This window comes from Durio zibethinus, chromosome 5 (genome assembly GCF_047325235.1).
Source record: "Durio zibethinus cultivar Kanyao isolate XHJ-2024 chromosome 5, ASM4732523v1, whole genome shotgun sequence".
NCBI classification, from domain to species: Eukaryota; Viridiplantae; Streptophyta; class Magnoliopsida; order Malvales; family Malvaceae; genus Durio; species Durio zibethinus.
The window spans coordinates 2,526,451-2,548,831 of record NC_143166.1 but is presented as its reverse complement, the minus strand read 5'-3'; the positions used below and the strand labels follow the sequence as shown (position 1 = coordinate 2,548,831).

Here is a 22,381-nt window from a genome sequence, read left to right as displayed (position 1 = left end):
AAAAATAAAAGTAATTTGTGTTAAATTTTAATAAATATAGTATATAAGTTTAATAAAATACAAAATATATTTTAAAATTGATATATAACATAAATTATGATATAATAATTTTTATATTTTATATATTTAATATAAAATAAATAAATAATAATATATGAATAATAATATTTAATTTTAAGTGAAAAAATAACCTGGAAAAGTGTGCGACTGTTATTGGCATAAGGTCAATTCTAGTTGAACTATCAGTATAGGATTTATTGTCTCTCATTTAAATCTATTTTTTGTTAGACAAGATTTTCACTTTGTAAGGATAGAAGTCAACAAATTAATAATGTGTTTAAACTGGTAATATTATCAATTAAATTTGAAAGGTTGTCTTTGCACTAAGATTTCAATTGAATGTTAATTTTAATTTTTTTTGTTTAATTATTTTTTGTTTAAAAACAAATTATTAATTGATTTTCAAAATGAATAATTTAGCACATTAAAAAAATTAACTCTAACACCGTGTAAATAAATAAAAAAGTATAGTAACAAAGCAAATTCTCATTTAATACAATATATAAAAGCGATTTAAGCCACACTTTTTTCTATGTAAATTTATTTAAAAGTAATTCTAATGAAATAAATAAAATTATTAATTCATGAAACAAATTCATGTATATACATACAGACATATATATATATATTGTTGTAAATAACACATGCATGAATATATTTCTCATATATAGGATATAAAAAATTTCCAAAAATTTTATTGATAAAAAAATCTTATATAAAGAACAAATATATCATGTTAATATCCTTTAAGTTCAGTTTGGTTAATATATATATATATATATATATTTTAGTAAGAAGTAAGAAATAAAAAATAAACTAAAATTAAATAATAAATAAAAAAATGTAAAATGTAAAAGTATTAACAAATAGAACTCACATTTCACTTAAGATTTCGGAAAAATAATAGCAAAATCAGATTTGGAGTTCCGCTTCTTTACACGAATCAATCAATCAATCAAGTTCCGATAGTCGAAAAACCAACACTGATATCGCTTTCTCCTTTTGTATAGCATTGACAACAACCTCAGCTTTAAAGCTCGATGGCAACCACGCAAAGAAACAAACCTTTGATCAATCAGGTAACTTACATAGCACCTCATTGATTCAGAACAACCTTAATAGCATTCTGTTGAGCCGGTGTCAGACTCTGCAATTTCAAGAACAAAAAAAAAAAAAAAAAAGAATTTGCAGTCTTTGAGCTATTGTCCGGAGGAGATTAAACAAGTATAACGTCTTGTAAATGCTAACATAAACCGAACCTGACAAAGATGATCAAATAGTTGTGGGTCACTTGGAGAGAACTTCAAAAAGAACTCCGTAAGATAATTTGCCAAGTTAATCTGCAAGATTGAACACTAGAAATGGCATTTTTTGACATTTTAAAATGTTGAGCATGCAAGTAAATTTAGGGGGAAAAAAGATAACCTCATTAAGGGGATCTGCAATACTTTGTGCATCGTCTTCATAGTCATCTTCTTGATTCTTCAAATTCATGATCACAAACGAACAATTAACAATGCCCAAGAAAAAGAAACTTGAGAAAGACGAGGGAATTCATTGTTATTTCTACTCAACCAAACCTCATTATATGCTTTTGCCATTGCTTCAAGATGATGTTCATATGCGGACCTGCCAAATGGCGTGGCAGCAACTGAAGATAACAAATCTTTGCCAGATTCCATCTCTCCTTCATGAATTTCTTCCCAGTCACTATCCTGCAAAACAAATGGTTCAAAGACTAAACATCCACCTCGGTGATTATTATCATTACTCGAGGAAGGGGGTTTATTAAACTTGGGGATTAACCTTGGCAATACAGGAAAACTGGATTTGAACTCAGCAACTGTAAATACTTCCCTAACTTAACTGTTAGGCTAAAACTGAACTGCTGAGTTATTCAACAGAACATGACAGATAGCACAAAAGGACAAGTACCTCATCCTCGGCATCCTGAACTTGTTCTTGTATTTCAATCAATGCATCTGCCAGTAAAGCCAATATCTGCACATCAATTCCTTTTCTAGTGTTAACTATTTGCACATCAATTCCTTTCTTAAGACAATTTCTGAACAATGCCAAGTTTCTTAAGGTAACAAATGAATTGTATTATAATCTTTGGCTTGTATATGGCATGTGCAAAAATTAAACTGGGAAAAATTTCAAAAAAAATTTACCTTGGGAAAATGCAGAGAAAAAATAAGGTTCCCTTAAAGTGGCTAATCAAAGGTGTAATTACTACAGTGAAGTTAGATATTGCCAAAGGGTTGTAAAACTGAACCTTGAATTTTAGCCACAATGCCAACAAAAGTCTATATTTTTAATCCAAACCAAGTTTGAGTGGAAAAGCAACTTTTACAACGATTTCCAAAACCATAATTTTGCAATCTAATCGCAAAACCAAACTGAACCCAGATTAACATGGTTAATAGACAAAAAAAAAAAAAGAAAAAGCTTTCGAGACTCATTCTAGGACCTGTGCTCATAAAAGCCACTAGATTAAGTTGGTCTCCACCAATTTGCTAGAGAAAAACTCAATTGACAATTTACATAAAAAAGATAATATATAAAAGAAAAAAACTAGATATCACATGGAAATAAGTTTATTTCAACATTATCTGTCTCCAATTTTGGATAGTCTTACATATCACTTTTGTATTTTAAGTTTTATCCTTTTCATATTCACGTGCACCGCAAAAACTACATTTCTTACATTTTTTTTTCTACTACCCTTCAATCTTCCTCATCAATCTATTTTATGAGCAAATAATTCTCAAACCACCAAATGCAAACAATCACTAGATATGATCACTTAACCAGACCAGAACCTCAGTTCAAGGCAACCTTTATTGACACAAAGAACCTAGAAATACCTTTGCTGGAAGTGGCACTATAGTCCACTGATCTGGAGCAGATTTAGCTTTTGAGCGAGTGGTTATCCCTGCCATAGACTTCACAATAAAAAGATTGAGTTAACCAGTAAGCACATCCAAGATAAATTGACAATCAAGCCTTCAAGAAATATCATGAACCTTAATTAGATGGCCTTGGACATTAATATTTGATAGTTCAGGATGCCTAGTGGACAGCAGTAGGGCAAAAGCACTGGTGGTAACTTTGATTTGGTATGCCCCCTGAATCTCCCCTGCACTCCAAAGCACACATGAGAAGAAATATCAAATGCAAGCTTACTTATCTTGCAAATTAGTAAGCTGATCAAAAGCTAATGAACCGTTTTCTTTTTTCTTGTATAATGGATATTGTCCATAATCACAAATAGTACACAAGGAAGAGAAAAATATTACAGATCCTTTTTATACACTATAAATAATGAAAACTGCAAAACCAAAAGAGGCTGACACGGTAAGAAAATCTAGTTCAGCTCACTTGCAGTTAGGTTGATTTAGTCACCCAATATGAATGACCAGGTATACAATAAAACTATGCTAGTATAGACATCCAATACAGGAATAGATCATACTTATTAGTTATTAAGGTATCTAACTTAAACCAAATTAGCATCAGGAAGCAAGGCCTCTCTTGATATAAAGCTCAAGAAACTCTAGTAAATTAACAAATGATGAGATGTTAAATTTTGCAGGTATCAAACTTAAATCAATCCACAATCAGTGGCCGAATGAAATACAAGACTGCTACAAGCCCCAAACTTAACTGATTTAGGATAATACATACATACAAGCCTTGTGGTCACCAACTGTATCCATGCACTAAAACGTAAGCAGACTGAGTGTGAGGTTAAATTTCAGAGCTAGGGAAAACAAAGGAACTTATGCTACTAAATATGGATATTAACTGAGTTGGTTTGAGATTATGATTGTGGCAATATAACAAGGAGATATTGGTTGGCTTTGTCTAGGGGAAAGTATGAAAGAATGGTAATATAGGGTTTAGCATGGTTATTGATTAGGATGAAATATATGGCTGTTCTAGAGTTTAAGAAGATTGGTTTCCAGCTATTGCATAAAAGAAACATATCAGAAAATTGAAGATAATGGCTATGACATATTGAATTACTTCTACCTTTCAGTTTCTCAGTAAAAGCAAGACTTCTTTCACTAAGACTTTTCTGACGCCTATATCATACACTCATCTTCCTATTTTGCACATGTAATGAATCTCCCAACAGATTGTCCCCTCTACATTCCCAGTCCAACCAAGAATTAGACTCTAAATAGAAGATACATTTAGTACTAAACAAGGTTTAGACATAGATTGAATCAGTTCCTAACAGTTGCAGGTTCAAACTAAGACCCAAAATGTTACTGCCAAGGCCATTCCAGCGAAGTCATTAGTTACTAAAATATAGTTAACTGCTAAGAAAAATTGAATCTTGCAACTTATAACCTAAACAAGCATAAAATTAAGACTCAATATTGTCTCAAGACAATCTATTCAAGCCCCCATTGAAGCTCCACATAATTAGACATGCCAACTTAAGACTTGGAGAGTGGATTTGCCTTTAGTTTTATCCTAACTTTTTTTATTTTTTATGTTTTATTTTATCGGATCACATTAGAATCAGTTGTAAGACACCTTTTAAACACTAACTGTGAGAAAACACTTATTTACAGCTGGTTGTAATCTTGTAATCTGTATATTTATATTTGTATCTCTAGAATTAAGTATTTGTATCCCTAAAATTAGGATAGACAATCCCTCAATTATAGGATTAGTTTTTTAGGAAGATTTAGTTTCCTAGTTTAACCCCTAGTTAGTTGTATATAAACCTAAGATTCTTGTATAATTCTCTATAAGCAGTTTTCCAATATATATTCAGTTTCCACACTGATTTATTTCTTAGTTTTTCCACACTAACATTACTGCTACCAAGGTCCAATGAAAATGAACTAATTACCACAAAATTTCACAAATATATTGATTTGTTTGCATCGGGATAAGCATGCAAACAGAGATTCATATAATTCACCATTAACCTTCCTTTAACATATTCCCACTTCACATTACTTTGTTTCCTAGCTAGAAGTGGGAATGTGCACAGAAACTTGCCTTGTTGTTTGGTCCACTCTGACATTACATAAACAAGGGCATTTTGATAGCCTTCAAATGGGATGGTGATCAGCAAATTGATAAATTGTTCAACATTTGGCGCACTCATATGAATCTGCATTTTAAGAAATGAAACAGTGAAAAAATTGGTCCATGAAAAAGATGATCAGTGCAGACTGACATCTAACCATAAACCTTAAAGAACTGGGAAAACAGAGCGAAGATGGTAGAACATCAGGACTTTTTTTGGCCAACAAACATTAGGACTTCAAGTAATAAGAACTATAGAAGGATTACTGTCCTGTTCCAGAAATCAAAATTGGAAAGAAGGTCCAGCTTAGCTGGAAAACTTTCTTTTTTCAGATTAAAGACTTCTTTTATGCAACATTTTCTGAAAACACCTCAACTTGTATCAAATAATAATTATAAGACCATGTTAATGAAAATTCACAAGTTACAAGCAATGAAATTGTCTATTCGACTCTAATTGTAGCTTCTTGTTATTCATTTTTAACAAAAAAGAATCTACAAGTTACAAGCAATGAATTTGTCTATTCTACTCTAATTGTAGCTTCTTGTTATTCATTTTTAACAAAAAAGAATTTGCAATTATTCTGCTTGACAAACCACAAGAAGTTAAAAGTTTTAAAATTGGCAAGGGCTTAGTTTATTCAGGACGAAGTTGAAACTTAGGCACAATACCAATCTAGCAAAAATAAGTAGCAATGAGCTTTTCAATCCTGCTATCGAAGCTGATTGCAAACGTCTAACAAGAGCAACAATCAAGTCTCGAATATGCTGCCCCATTTGTGAGGGAAGATGCAATATAAGTTGCAGGATATAGCTGCCAACAAAAAGAGACCCAGAGCTTTCCAGATCAGGGTCAAGAAGCCTGCAAATCAGATTGCACAAAAATAAGCATCCAAAAACATGGATATGAGAAAACCTTACCAGAAGAGTTTAGCTGGTGACTAATTGACAGAAATTTAAATTCACTGCAAGAATCCACAAGCTCACAACCATTGCATGAAATACCACCTGAACCACTTTGACTTTCTTCATGCAACAGAACATGTATTTAACAACTTTTCACAAACAAAGCAGAAGTTATCTGACCGTGCAACATATATATAAAGCATAACAACAGAATTGAAATTGATAGCTCAACAAGCTGGATGGATCAGCCTTAATTATGAAGATGACAAAGTGATTTAAAGAAAACTGCCACAACTTTCACTAACATAACAAGAAAAGAAGGGACAGTAATTATGATTGGCATAGTATTATTCTTCATATATTCCTTAAGAAAGATTGAGCATATTTAACAACCCACAATAAACAAATGTATATTGTATTTCATAGTTCTACTGAGTTATTTCCAAGTAAAATCAGTAGATTATACAAACAACACCCTAAGCCCTCAGCAGGAGCATTTTTCTTGTATTGAAGATTTCTACAAGCTTTCAAATACATCTGGGCACCATAATATGAATATGAAACGATATCAATATCAATCAAGAAGCAAATCAATTGGCAATTATCAAATATACAATCCCTGCATAATGATCCCAGTTTCCCTAAAAGCAGTTGATAAAGCTCAATAAGAGAACTTTGAGCATGTAGAAAGATAACAATTCTAAGTAAAAGAACTTCTATTTTTGCTTTTGGTAACCATAACAGAACCATTAACTATTTTGAAATTGACAAATTCTCATGCACCAAAACAAAAGAGTTTGGAAGGGGAAAGAGAGGGGGGGATAGGAAGTAAACAATCAAGACTAGAATAAGTGACCTTGAAGCTGCATCAAGCAAACTTCCCATTGTAAATCCGGAATCACTACCCCAAGCAAGAAGTTCTTGTCTTCCACCAGATACAAAAGATGCCAAACATTCTGTTGCATTCTGATCAACGTCGCACAGAAGCAGCACTTATGTCCACAATTTAGATAGCCAATTATCAGTAAAGAAAAAAAACATTCAGTGAAAAGTTATACCTGCATTTCACTGTGGTCATCACTTTGAAGAACTATCCGGATTACAGCATCAAAACAAACATCATATGCTGCTTTTACCACATCAGTAGGAGCATTCTGTACAACAATATCACAAACAGTAATTGGCAAAACAATGTAATACAATTATATGTTTTCAAAATTAAAAAAAAAAAAGGGTTATAAACTCAACAAAGAAAAAAGTAAATATGACATTCTTCCTTCCAAGTATTACTTGCCTTCAGTAGCATAGTTATCAAATCCAATGACCCAGCCACTAGTCCATCGGGCTGCTGTTGGGGCTGGAAATTTGCAAGCAAAAGATGCATTAAAGACAAATAATTTAAAATCTCCATCACTTTGAGAATAGAACAATTTAAAGTAACTTAAGAGGCTGTACTTTGTTCAGTACTGGCCCGAGATATGGTAAAATTCGAGAAGTCAATGGCCGAATGCAACCGGGAGCATTTTTTATTGCCTGCGTGAAATTTTCAAAACAGAAATACCAGATAAAAGTAAATTTACATCCCAAGAAATATTAAAGAAACTTAGAAATAATTCAGACAAATGCATGGGTAAAATGTTAAAAAGCAACACAATTAATCATAGTCAATTAATGATAAAAGAATCTCAAAATCATCTAGTGCATAATTCAATCCTGTTAGAGTGAGTTATCCCACATCTAATAAATATCCAATATCCTGCAGCCTTATATTCAAATTGGGGCCTCTCCATTTACTACCAATTGGTTTTAAGTTGGATGCTTAACATGGTATTAAAGCCAGGACTTTCTTTCCGTTGCCTTTTCCAAATCTGTCACGTAGTAGGTTTTTTCCATCTTTGCCTACACATGATGGGAACCTGTTAAAGTGGGTTATCTCACATCTAATAAATATCCAATATCCTGTAACCTTATATTCAGATTGGAACTCTCCACTTACTGTCAATTAGTTTTAAGCTAGATGCTTAACAAATCCCATAAATGATTTCGAGTAATAATAATAAAGTATATCTTTACAAGAAAAAAGGCTATCACTAGCATTTAAAATAAGATATTAAACTTTCAATCACCATTCCATAGGACTTTTCTCCTCAATGACAAATTTCGTATTATATCATAGCCTATTCTACACCAAGATCAAGATGTGTCTCGCACCCCATTGAACCCTACCAATATGCATAATGTGCAAACTTGCAAAGTAGCTGTATTTCCATTCTTCAAGGGACCTAAAAGGCCAGAATGAAAACTTCACATTTCCCCTTTATGGGACTTCTACTTGATAACAAACACCTACACGAGTAAAAAGGCCTTGTGCATGTCTCACCGGTGTCTGACAAGCAGCGATTGTTCTTACAAATCATAGCACAACATTTTGAAAATAAGAATACTTCCAAAAGTGAGACAACGGTTCAACCTCCAACCTCAATTAATTGTGTGATCCATCAAACATTTTGGTTATTTAAGATATCTAGAGTGATATAATCATTTTATTATATTCCACTAATTGACTTGCCAACTAATCACTTTTGGTACCTAGTTGCAAATAATTTGCACTATGATATTATATTTCTTATAGTTCTGAGTTGCAAAACTTATGGACAGTATATCCACTAATCTACTTGCCAACATATAACTTTCGGTATTTTTTTTTTTTTTAATTTTAACGACCATGACCAGTTCATTCAGAGGATATACTACCAGGAACAAATTGACATATCAAGATGCAATATCTTACCTAAAACATCTAAACTTAATAACCTTACTTAAGGGAAACCAAGTATATTGCAAAAAAAAAATTGAAAAGACGAAAATGGGATATTAAAAATGACAAGACAGTAAGTTTCTCCTTATCGTAAAATACGAACAGCAATTTCATTACTACCTCCAGAACCTCAATTGCATCAAGACTAATGAAAGGATCTGAAACGTTCAATGCCCACATATTGAGGATTATAGGAGAAATAATAGGCTCTGCAGATGTTGACAATTCATGACCTAGGTAAACAAAAATAAAATATGAAATAGTTGAAATATAAAAGAAAACACCTTATTATAACATAGATGAGAAATGATTCAGGCATAGGCTTCGTTTGTTTCACTAAAAATGACTTCGGAAAAATAATTTATGTATTTTTTTTATGTTTGTTTAGCAAAAAATTGATTCGTTAATAGAAAATGAAATCAGTTTTCTGAAAATTGTCTTTTCTTTTTGAAAAAGGAAAGACAATTTCAAAAAAAAAAAGTTTATGAGTAGTATTACTTATTGAACTCATAAGCATAGGATCTTGAACATAATTTTTTTAAACTCAAACTTAATATGACCCAGCTCAAAATATTATTATTTTAATAAAAAATATTTTTATTTAATTTTACGTGAAAAGATTAAAATATTGATATTAAAAATCTTCTAACATTTTAATTTTAAAAATATTTTCAAATTTCTACTCAAGTAAGACCTTAACATGATTTTTAAACTTAAACTTAACTTAATCCAATAGGAAATATTATTATATTAATAAAAAATATTTTTATGTAATTTTAATTAAAAAACAAAAATATCAACATTAAAAGTATTTTGATATTTTAATTTTAAATATTTTATTTTGTATATTATTAAATATAAATATTTTTAATATTTTAATAATAAATAGTATTATATCATTTTAAAATTAAATAATCATACGTTAAATAATATTTTATTATTCAAATAATTAATATTAAATAATATATTTAATATTATTATTTTCATAAAATAAATATTTCCAATAATTTATTATTTTTTTCAATTTAAAATATATTATTTTTATATTTTATTTACTCATGTAATTATATTATTATTTTAACAATAAATATAAATAAAAGATATTTTATGATTTGATAATATATACTTTCAATAAAAAATATAACTATTTTAATAGTAAAAATATTTTTAATATATTAATAATAAATATTACTATTTTAAATATTATTATATTAATAAAAAATATATTTTAAAGATAATAGTACCATTTTAACTATTTTAAAATATTAATATAAATAATAAATAGTTTTGTTTTAAACATTTTTATATTAATATAATATTTTAATATTAATTATTATTATTAAAATTTAATTTTTTTAATATTAATAATTTTAATATATTTTAATTATAAATAATTTTTAATACTTTAATAGTTATGTCAATATTATTTAAAAAAAATATTTTTCAAAATACAACCAAATAATAGAAAATCTATGCCTTTTTAGAAAATGTAAATATTTTTCAAAAAATATTTTTTGAAAATCAATTTGCACGAAACAAACGAAACCTTTATATCATCTATTATCTAAACCCACCAGCTGTAATTGCTGCTTGCAGTGTTTCAAGTACCAGGTGCAATGTTTCATCAGAAGCCTGAAATAAGAATCATAAGACAACAATTACATGTGACTTCAACAACTGCTTCCAAGAATTGTTCAGTTGTGCATTACCTGATGAAGAAGATCTGTTAGTGAAGACAATAAACCCATAATTTGAGGCTGAATAACACTCTTGTTTGCTTCAGGAAGGAGCTGTGATATTGCTCGACAGGCACCTACTTTCACAGCTGGAGGGCTGCCAATAAAATACACTCATAATAAGATTTATGCTATCAATTACCTGGTGGACAGATATTAAAACGGGGTAGGTAAACATACACGCCCATGCCAATTGTCTTTATAGCAGCATGGAGAAAATGTTCAAGAATTCCACAGCTGATCTGAACAACATTATAAATTGAATTAGATCTTCCGAAATGACATAAACCAGATAAGATGACCTCAAAAATAGGGAGATGGCATCATTACCACAGAGGAAAACTTAGCAACTGATATAAACATGCGAGCATAAAGAAAGGGATATTCATGCACCCCTGCAAACAAAATCACAACACTAAAATATGTTCCCTGAATTAATGATATAATACAACAATGAAACACAATAGAAACAAAAACCAAGTGAATACCAATTCCCATATCTTCAGTAATCATTTGCTCTAAAAGGTTTCCTAAGCTCACTTTTGTAAGTCCAGAAACCTGCTACCATAAATTCAATACAACATTAAAACTGAAACCTAGAAAGAGAAGTTATTTGACGTTATACTTAAAGCCAAAGGAAAAAGGTAACCACTGATAATTGAAAATTATCATGGAAAGAACAAACCCCTGCCTCAAGCAATTGCTCTGACAAAGAAGCCAAAGCAAACAAAGTAGCCTCCCTTTTCTGAAAATTTTACCATGCAAGAATGAGTTATAAGGAAGATTAAAAAAAGGAATAAGAGAGAGAAAAAGAAAGAAATTCCATTAAAATGATATTAGAAACTACTTCAGTAACAAAAACAATAAACAGTATCTTCCGATATGATTATAAAGCATTAGAGAAGAATGAGAAGAAAGGGAAAATTAATTGCAAAGACACAAAAGCACATGTTTGGCCGGATCCAACTTTTAGAAAGATTTTTACCACTACATTAGGGAAAGAAAGGTGAAAATTCAAACTGATATCAATAGTTTAATACCATCTTTATTATCCTAGCTTCATGTGAATGTTATTACCGATGTCAGCAGCATATGCCTCATGGCAAAAAGGTAAATACCATATATATTGCTATTCTTCAATTTAGTGAGCTAACAAATATGATCTTTATCCTGATGAATTGATGTGGAACTCTCATAAAACTCTAGAATCCCAAGAGATGAATTTAAATGGACTCAGTACCACATATGTTCTCCACATATCATGATGATTTTATTAGAATTAAGATCTTAAGCCCCCAACTAGCTTTTACACAATTTTGTGTAATCATGCAATTACAACAATGTCATCCACTTGTTTGTCTCACCCAGATGAGTAATTATTTTGAGAGAGTGGAAATCTGCTTCAAGCATAACATTGTAAATATAATAGGAACTTAAAGCTGATGCAACCCCTTAAATGCTCTGTGGTAGCCAAACATAACAACTAAATGGGTAGTTTCTCAACTAAAGGCATGATCACCAGGCACATCTAATGAAGATACTACTTGTTATTTTTCTGGCAGGGAACAAGTCTTGAGGAAAAAGAAGAAAATGTTTGCTCTATTTTGTAGTCTCAAATTTTAAGGGTAGCCCTTTCCATGCTATAAACTTCCAACCCATACTGAAAGAAGAGTTTTACCTTCATGTTAACGCCAAAAAATAACTTTCCTTTTGTTTCCAAGTTAAGTAAAATAATTTTCTTGGAATCTTCACAGTTGAACAACACAGTCCACACAAGCTACAACTGTTAAATCTCACCAGTTCATGAAGTAAAGCTCGCTAAAACAAGTTTACAACATTACCTTAAAAGACTGTTGCAATACTCTTATATGAAAAACAAATTTAAGTGCAATTTAAAGAAAAAGTTGATAGGAAACTATAGCAAAGATAAAAGTTTAGAGTCCAAAAGATAAATCTTAGTAAGTAATCCGCAACAGAAGTTTCTACTTACCCTCCACCAAACTACAGAACCACTAGCTTTTTCTTGTTGAGACTCACTGAACGTTTTCCTAGCAGCATTTATAATAGCATCAATTCCTTCTCTCCCACAACAGGTTGCGACCTCCTCTAGTAAAAGTGCACCTGCATAAAGTAAATTTATATAGGAATTTTTTTTTACAATGTCAAGGAAATCTTGAAAATGGAAATGTAAGAGATATGCTATCAGACACAGGAACAGATTCCAAGACTTATGCTGCATTAGGCAAATGCAAGCAGAGATTTGTCAGAGACAGACAAAATGGGTTGAAGATGGGCTGAACTTGGAAACAGAAAAGAGGATAGATGAAGATAGACTCAGAATGAAGTTTTTGAAAGTACAGACTACTGCCTGTAGACATTTAATTTGGTAATTACACCTCCTTAAGGAACTACCATGGTTTCAATAGACTGTTGATTCCCTCTGTGACTCAAATAAAATTATTTTACTGGGTGCAGTTCCTATCTACATAAGAAGCCATAAATCATTCAAGCTTCATCCGGACGCATAACAAGAAAATCTAAGGTATGGTTATTAGTGACCACAGGTTTTTTCTTTTTTCTTAATCATGCATAAAAATTTGAGACAAAATCAATCAGTACTAGCAATTAAAATAATGGGATTAAACCTCTGTCCTATCCTTCAATGGAGACCATGTTGTCAGTAAGTCTCATGCTCTCATTTCATATCCCACACAGAGTAAAACATATAAGAATGATTCTATTCAATAATGAGGAAATTTTCCCAGCCATACATCTCATGAAAAATATTAAGCACTAGATAATAATAATTACCAAACATTGTAATAAAATTAATAAATGAAATGACCAAGAGAGAAAACATACTGATTGTCCAGTAGAGGTCAGTCATAAAACATAACATAAGTTTGTGCTTTGAATTATTCAGTAATGTATTCTAAATGTTATCGACACAAACCAAAGCTTCTTACCGATCATTATTCACTAATTGGTGTCAAACTTAGAGAAGAGTCATGTAGGTAGCAATAGCATAATTGAAGAACATAAATATTAACTATTGTTAACATGGTAAATCACCCCATGCTGACATTTGAATAATTTCATTGAATTGCATTTAGAGATTGATCACAAAGAATGTCTTCCATTTCATAATTCCATTCAAAACATGAATAATTACTCTAAAAGCTTCTTCAAGTTTCTAACTATTTCACATTCAAAATGGCAAATACAAGTGCCAGAGATCATAATGCAATTTGTACAACAATTATAATATGCATAAATGATGTTTCTGATGAAGTCGGGTGTTCTTAAAAAAGATTCTAACTGTACTGTCATCATTTGAAGTATTTTCTTTTTCAATTACTGAAAAGGAAAAAGTTGTCTTTTTCCAATATGACCAAAATAATGTCTTAATAACAGCATATAGATTCATGTCATACATTCATCAAGAGAAACATGACGGTCATAAGTAACATCACTGACAAATCCCGATTAATCTGGGTGCTGATATAAATGTTCAATATCAAATTACAATGTAAAAGCTACTTACCAGAAACACGACAGCTATAAGTGACATCATCCTCATCAGCTACAAATTGATTAGCATCTATTGACCACGTATGGACCTAGAAAGGATTCAAACATAAGAAACAGGGAAAGGATTCAATCATCTTTTGAATGATCAGGTATGGAGGCATCTCCACTAGTTTATTAAAGAGCAACAGAACAATAGTAGTAGTAATATCTGGATGTAATGCAGGTTTGGAAACATGTTCAGATTGGATTGGAATAACATTCTCAGACAAGGACTCTAAAAGGATAGAAGAAATGAGGATTAATAGGCATGTCGGTCATGACAGAATATGGAAACAACTAAAGCAGCATTGTTGAGATCATGACAAAAATACTGCTGGCAAAACTCCATTTTCTGTAGTTTCAAGGGTAACAAGATTGGTAAAGGAAACACAATAAAGGGTTATCTAGAAAAAAAAAAGGAAGGAGATTGCATTCAATTAAAATGAATAAAGCCCATAAGTTGTCAAGATGGCAGCAAAATAAGATGAAGTCAAAGTCCATTCTGACATCAGAATGAATGAATAATTACCTGTTGTTCCGTCACTTGCAGAAAAGCAATAGTGTAATATACTAAGTCTGCAATATTATTCGCAACAACCTACAAGATCAAATTTTATAAAAATTATACCAATCATATCATATATAATATTATATTACAACATACATAAAAACCTAATAAGATTTGCTTACATGGACGCTTAAGTAGACAATCTATATTATTAACACGTCGGATAGTTCTAACTAATTTTATTTAATCAATTATTCAATTTTTAAAAATTTTAAAGTTTCAAAATTTACATTTATCCAAGTCTTTCAAAGTATATAAGTTTTATCATAATTTAAATCTGAAACCATAGAAAACCATACACTGTCTAAATCAAAATTCACATAAATTTAAATAAATAAAGTTTGTTATTGAATCACTGTTATTTACTAATTTTTTTGCTTTTATTTTTCTATGATTTAAAATAAAAGAGAAAGATATTTTCTCTTAATTTAAAATTACACATATCTAAATTTAAAATTATACTAACCTCTTTTATTTTAATTTAAAATTAAACTTAGATAAACTACATTTTAAAAAAATTAGAACCTTTTAAAATTAAATAATTATAAAAAATATATTTATAATTTCTTCTAACAATCAATATTTTTTCTTTATAAAAGATAAGTGCAATCAAATTTTCATCATAAAAATTTGGCATGATAAAATTTCAAAACAAACATGAAAAAATTTTTATAATATATTACACGTGTAGATCTTAATTTTCATACTAAAATAATATATACTTTTAAAAGTGTATCTAATTGTGAACAAGAGATTGACTTTCACATTGAGATTTATATGTAATTTTACCTTCATAATTTAAAGCTTTCATAATGCTTATTTGGATTCTTTCATAATAATTTATATATAGAGGGCCTTTGTAATTTAAAACTACAAATTATAGATGATTACGAATATTTTATTTATCCACATATAATATAAAAATTAATATAAATTAAAATTTTAAATTATAAAAAATAAAATAAAAAATTCCGTGCATGGCACAGGTAAAAGAATCTAGTTAATTATAAAAAAGAAACAGTAATTAAAGAGAACATAGAGCCTTCTAACCTCACCTTTACCAATTTTGTGCTACCCACAATGGTCAACAGAAACTCAAACAACTGCAAGTTCAGTGCAAACACAAAAAAGGAGAGGAAAAGATCAGTTAAACTAGAAACAACTGATATTTGTGCACTTGACAAAAAACCAAAGTTTTTCGTGAATTCAAAACTATACACAAGAACAAGCCTGTCACCACTTTCTTCAAACAAAAATCAATAATTAAAGTTTAAAACATGCACTGCAGCTTTTTATAACAACCATCTACCTTCCAATTGCCAACCAAACCAGGTTTTTCCCTTTCCAAAGGTGGTTGGAATGACTTCGAAAAAAGATTAACCTGTCTGTTGACACCCAAACCATAAGAAAAATAGCTACTTTTCATTCAGCTTCAGCCAACATTGCACAAATACCATAGCATTCAAATATTCAATCAACTTAGAACCCAACTCCACCTTGTATATAAATTGACTTTTAATCTGTACTTCTAGCTGCATAAAGATAATTATTTTAAAAAATCCATACTAAAAGGAAAGCCCTATATATTGACTTTTCTTGAATTTTTTATATGCTAAACACTTCTAAGTTTATCACTAAAGCTCGATGAAAAAGCATTTAAATACATTAAATTTAGCAATTTAAACTATCAGGTCCTACTCTTGGAGCCATAAAACCAGTTAACAGAGACCAGGATCTAATTCTATCTGTACTATTGTGTATAAAAATAAACAAACAATTTTTTACCAGCAAATTGAGTTTTACCTGAATAACAAAGGAATCAAGGCTTTTCTCTGCACCATCAGAGTCATAACTGCCCTCGTAGGGATCCTCTGTACCTTCAATTGCTGATCGAGTATATACTCTCAGGGATGATACAAATGTCTGCCATAGTGGCCCCACAATAACTGCAAAATATGGACGCTCAGATTAAATATAAAACTCAAAAAATTGCTAAAAGAAACATATAAAGAGATATGACCAACTTACCCATAAATTCAGTCTCAGTGAAGCTAGGAAAATTCTGAACAAACTGATTCAAGCACTTTAAAACCTGAGAAAAAATTGAGTCACGAGCCAGGAGTAGAAAATATGAAAACAGATAGAGATGAAAGCATATACCAACCTCCATTCTGATGCTCCAATCATCCGGATCTTCAGGCTGTACAGGTTGTTCCAAGATAAAAGAGAACTGATCTAACCATGGTTTACGCAATGGTTCCACCAGTGCGCTAGTTTCTGCCTGAACATAAATATCTTAGTTCTGTTAATTAATAAACATAATTAAACCAACCACGTCTTAAGAGCCAGCACAATCAAATAGGTTGCATGAGAGTACCTGATATACACCACTCATTGCCCCCAACATGGAAGTGCAAGCATAAACTATAGAAAGGGCTTTTGTTCGCAAATATTTGCTATAGGTCTGCACAAGCACATCTTATCACAATGTAAGGAGTTTCCACCTTTTTTTTTTTTTTTGCAGAAACTAACAACAAAGGAATTTGGAGAAGGCCTATATCACTAATTTTGGGCAATATGATATATGTACATGATTAAAAATGTAAATTTGTGATTATGCTTGCACCCATAAAGCAATCTCCATGCAAATTCTCAATCATGTACAGTCACAAATGAGCACATGCACAGCTACACTAATACTACACTACCCAAAATCCTCATCTCAAAGAAAATAAAATAAAAGTGCTCTCTCTATACCGTAACAAGTGCATTATGTACAGACACAAATGCGCAGATGGACAGACAACTCCACTGATACCACACTTCGCAAAATCCTCATCTCTAGAAAATAAGATTCAAAATTATATGCAATTAAAAAAACCCACAACAGAAACAGGCCTACTCTAAAGCTATTACCAATACAATAAAGGCAAAAGAAAACTAACCTGAGAAGATAATACAATGGTATACAAGCAAGGGAAGAGAACAGGTACTAATGTTGGAATCATTGTATCATCCAAATCCCCCGAGAGAAGTGCCAAGCACCTAAGAGCACCGTGCACTACAAAATTTGGGAATGCTTTAATCAAATGAATCCAAACTTTTAAAAAGCTGAAATTGTCAAAAAGCTTAAAGCCAACTGAATATATTCAGTGCTTTACTAATGTACAAATCATGACAAATAAACAAGTATTTATCAAGGTATGATGATAAGCTACAAAAGAATCAGCCCAAATAAAATTAGGATTTTGCTAACAAGTGTCCTTAGGGCACTCTTTAAGCTTACTGTATTAAGAAATTTATTCTCCAGTGCATTGGAATTCATCAAATCAATTACTAACTACTGCTTTTAATATAAAAATATTACTATAAATAATAATTTAACTAACCCTAAAGAGTGCTAAGGGCACTTGGTTAGCAAAACCCATAAAATTAAGGGCCCAGGAAGATAAAAGGAAAAAAATTCCAACCACAACGCGACTTTGTCATCAAAGATTGAAAAAATGAATTATAAAACAACAAGTAATAGAAAATTGGATCAGAAGTGTTGGCGTTATATTTTAAGTGCATACCTACTTAATGAAAACTAAAACATGAATGGGTGATGAATCCCACACCAAACACCAAGTTCTTAGAAAGTACTCATTAGAACATACTTGCATAAGTACATAACTTCATGGAAAATGGTTAGATACAATAACCATCAGTAAAAAGTAGTTTATATTACAAGAAAAAGCATCTAAAGTAAGCCTCTAAGATGACTATTACATCAATGAACCATGAAAAGAAAATATTCAAGATTACGAAACAAAAAGTAAAAGGATTATTCAGAACATGAATGCACCATTTCTTACCTCCATTCATATCACTTTGATCACCAATCAACTTCAGGAGGAACGGCAACAAGTCTGGCCAGCTTTCTGGCCAGTCATAGACTGCAATAGATGCTATAGCCATACTAATTGCTGTGCAAAGTTTTCGATTAGGATCACCCAAAGTTGATAAAAGGAGTCCCTGGATAACTGCCTGACAATGTAATCATGATGGATATAATATACAGGTGGACAGGGTAGATTAAACACAAGATATTTACAGAATTATTAATTACTAGCTATAACTATAGGTGAAAAACCCATCCATATGTCTCATCTCAGAATTTAAAATAAAAATCAAGATAGAAAAAAAAGAGAAAATATATCTATATGTCTAGAGCGGCTCGATAGCAAGCCATAACAAGAGGAAAAACATTTTTTTACGCTAATCATTAACTATGCACAGATAACTAAACAGTCAAAAACATGGTTATATGTTCCAGTCAAGTTATTACATTTTAAAAGTAGTACTGAAACAAAATGAAAACATGCAATGGCATATTATAAAACTACACAAAGATGGCACTAAGTCTAATATAGTATCAAGGTACGTAAGTATAAACTTCATAAAAAAAAAAAAGGTCACATAAGTACATGATGAGAAAGGATTGAAAGCCAACAAATTTAAAAGCTCAACACATGCTAGATAGAAAAAAACTGTCAAATGCCCCCAAGCCCAAATTATTTCATCCAAGAACAATGTTCCCAAGGTTCACTGGATATGCATGTACTTCTCAGATACTACTTTTCTGTTTTCAGCAATACAGAGCTTGTATTATCGTGAACTTCATGCAATAAGATTTGGTAATTTCATCAAACTCTTTGCCAAAATTAGGTGTTGTTTACAAAAAAAGGTTCAAACTTCAAATTTACATTTTAAAACTATTGGACATTTGCTAAAATTAAATAATCAACAGACTTTAATGGGGTCTTATAGCACTCACACATCACAAATATCACATGTCACAAATATATGTAATCATATGAGAAATTTTACAATATATTTTCTGTAGATAATTGTAATCAAATAACAGTAAAATAATGCCATAAAAGAAAATTTTAACTAATATAGAGGGTAATTGAGTAAAAAAAATTAAAAGAATTTTAAAACCATCTTGATCGAATGTATTAAGTAGGTCCTATTTACTAAACATTTTCACTCACATAAATAGGTTATTATTGAGGAAAATAATTTTTACAAAAAAAAAAAAATCATCAAGAAGCTATTTTCCACCAACCAAATGAGCCTAAAATGGTAACAAAAATATAAGGGATACAGAATTAAAATACACAACAAGTATACAGCTACAACAAAATAGACCATATGCATTTCAAATATGCAAAAATTTAAAAAAAAAAAAAAAGGTTAATGAGGGTAAGAAATAAAAGTAAACCTTATATGGTGTCAGATTTCATTACATACCTTCTCATCACTTGAAACAGCAGGATGTTGAAATGATTCATCACCCTCCTGCCAATGCTTTTTGATGAACTGCTTCAAAAGGAGAGCAGCTAGGTAGAAGATGTTAAAGCTTCAGTGGACCTAAAACCTTATCGGATACAATAACTAACACAATCCAATGATGGATGTGCAAGTTTGGCTGTAATTCTTTTAAATAATTGAAAGAAAAAAGAAAACAACACAACACCTATTTTTCTCTCTTTTTCTAATAGTATGAAGGAAATAAGAAGTTCATAAATATAATATGCAGACAGAGGGTTCCTTTTCTTCAAATAAAATTAAAAAAAGAAAAGAATAATAATCTCCATGAAACAAGAGAAACATTTAACGGATATTCTTTCTCTTAGTAACAGGTATGATGTAAGTGAATCTGTCAAGATGAAATCAAATGGGGTTACATAACAGGTAATCAAGAATAAACTAGGTGAATCAACTTTCAAAAAAGGATATCTGACGCAATCCAAATGGAACATCTCTGTTTGCAGCAACCTTTGATAATCCCCTGCCAAAGCCTTCAAAACAAGACAAGACAAGATGTAGATAATAATCACTGGCCGATACAAATGAGACAATATGATATCTAAAAAAGGAAATTAAAAGGATTTAATATCACCATGCATCATTATGCTGCAAATAATTTCCATCTCCATAAGCCTACCAACTACTGAATGTGGCACATAAAACATGCCAATACCAGGCAATCAAGGAGATTCCACATAAATCATGCCTTCAACCAAATTTCTAAACTAAAAAGAAATCAAAGCCACTAGCTAACACTTTATTTTTTAAAAACCAAGAGAAAGGATAGAGTAATTCAGCATTATAAACACACGAGCACGTATTTATGGAGAGAGAGAGAGAGAGAGATGTATGAATGAATGTGTAAACCTGACACCTTAACCGTCATTATGAGGGGCGGAAATAGAAATTTTAAATAAAGAGCAGAGTCACATGCTGTTAAAGAGGTATATAGAAACAAAATAATGTTGTTTCATGTCCACAATCAAGTCTCCTTTTTCCAGATCTCCGATATTCAGCTATTCTTTATTTCATTCTAAAACAGTAACCAAAAACGCTTTTCGTTATTCCCCTTACTCAATTTCTTTAATGGATTTTTACAAGGATCTTTTCTTACATATATGGACTGGAGGCTTTACAAAAAAACAAGCTATCACTCTAGATTTCGTTGCTTAAACTTGAAAGCTAGGAGATTACTTCGTTATCACAGTAATAATCAAACAGAACTATATTAAACGGAACTAGTTACGATTAGTAAGTTCGAAATTACAAGGCAACTATCAGACATTAGCATTTCAAAAGCAAAGAAAGGAGGTCAAGAGAGAGAGGGAACCTGGTTGAAGAGAGGCTTGATTAAGGGACGCTTCGGCGAAAGAACGGACCTCTTGGTTAGAGTCCAGAGTAGCAGACAAGCAATTCAGCAGCCATTGTTGATCCTCATCCACTGCCACATTCGCCATCACTCAACTCAAAAGCAAGAAACAAATTTGAAAACCCTAAAATTTTCTCGTTCCGATGTTGTTTCCCCTTTTCCCGCTCTTTTAAAAGAGAGAGGAAATGGATTTCGTCGTCGGTTTTTTTGTTTTGATTTACAAACACTCACTCAGTTACTAGGGTTTTGCCTTTTTCATATTTAAAAATGGAAAAAATTTTAATTTTTTTCTTATTTTAATATTTTAAGGGCTGCCGAGCGCAGATTATTAACCTGTGGTCCAGTCCACCGGTGCATAATGCTCGGAGCCTACTTAGGTTCCATAATTTTCAAAAGATTAATGTTCATTATTATATAACTAGATTATAATCCGTATACACGAAATAATTTTATTTTATAATATAAATATATATAAATTAATTTCTTTTCAAAATTATATATATACAAATTTATTTTTTTCAAAATTACACTTAAATCATTAAAATTTATAGCATATGTAAAATTTATATATATTGACTTGTCATTAAAAAATAAAATTTCTAAAAATAGCATGAAAAATTTATCTCTTTCCTTTGAATTTTTTTTAAGTTATATTTATATACCTATAACATTATATCAAATAAAAATAAAATTTGCTTTTCTTTAAAAAATAAAAATATATATTATTAAATAACAAATTAAATAATACAATAAATATTAACACACTTTCACTTTACTAATCTTAACTAAATTATTATGCAAAATATTAAAAATGTTGGAAAATATGTGAACAAAATAAAAAATAAATTGAAAAAAATATTATTTTTCTTATGAATGAAACTGTAATGACAATAAAATATATTTTGAAAAAAAAATAAAAAATAAATTATAATCATAATAAAATA

The 22,381-nt window shown here is 30.6% G+C and overlaps 1 protein-coding gene across 4 annotated transcripts; it reads right to left on the bottom strand.

The window, feature by feature from the left end:
* Positions 1-865: 865 nt before the first annotated feature.
* On the bottom strand, positions 866-21,670 carry LOC111281468 (ARM repeat superfamily protein). Of its 4 annotated transcripts, none has more exons than XM_022869218.2 (33): positions 21,399-21,670; positions 20,498-20,559; positions 20,009-20,101; positions 18,568-18,739; positions 17,659-17,774; positions 17,091-17,177; positions 16,878-16,994; positions 16,742-16,805; positions 16,517-16,659; positions 15,769-15,816; positions 14,675-14,743; positions 14,120-14,195; positions 12,566-12,696; positions 11,261-11,320; positions 11,064-11,133; positions 10,906-10,970; positions 10,756-10,817; positions 10,549-10,672; positions 10,414-10,471; positions 8,960-9,072; positions 7,477-7,554; positions 7,316-7,378; positions 7,080-7,175; positions 6,878-6,987; positions 5,788-5,977; positions 5,086-5,200; positions 3,090-3,202; positions 2,931-3,008; positions 1,996-2,061; positions 1,641-1,775; positions 1,486-1,542; positions 1,320-1,400; positions 866-1,207 (listed from the first exon to the last, which is right to left on the bottom strand). In XM_022869218.2, exons 1-33 carry the CDS (start codon positions 21,523-21,525, stop codon positions 1,157-1,159), a joined length of 3,090 nt encoding a protein of 1,029 aa, XP_022724953.2. In that variant the 5' UTR covers positions 21,526-21,670; the 3' UTR covers positions 866-1,156. The 4 variants fall into 4 exon arrangements, with proteins under 4 accessions (XP_022724953.2, XP_022724954.2, XP_089616693.1 ...); XM_022869219.2 differs by having other exon boundaries at positions 11,267-11,320; XM_089760567.1 differs by lacking the exons at positions 20,498-20,559; positions 21,399-21,670 and having other exon boundaries at positions 11,267-11,320; positions 18,568-18,735; positions 20,009-20,278.
* Positions 21,671-22,381: the final 711 nt, after the last annotated feature.

Bases quoted from the DNA above. Each gene is read 5' to 3' on its own strand.
- LOC111281468 (XM_022869218.2), bottom strand. From the start codon at position 21,525: ATGGCGAATGTGGCAGTGGATGAGGATCAACAATGGCTGCTGAATTGC. The intron at 5,201-5,787 runs GTATTGTGCCTA...CTTAAAATGCAG, and splicing joins TACTTATTTTTGCTAGATTG to ATTCATATGAGTGCGCCAAA. The intron at 3,009-3,089 runs GTTCATGATATT...TTTATTGTGAAG, and splicing joins TCCAAGGCCATCTAATTAAG to TCTATGGCAGGGATAACCAC.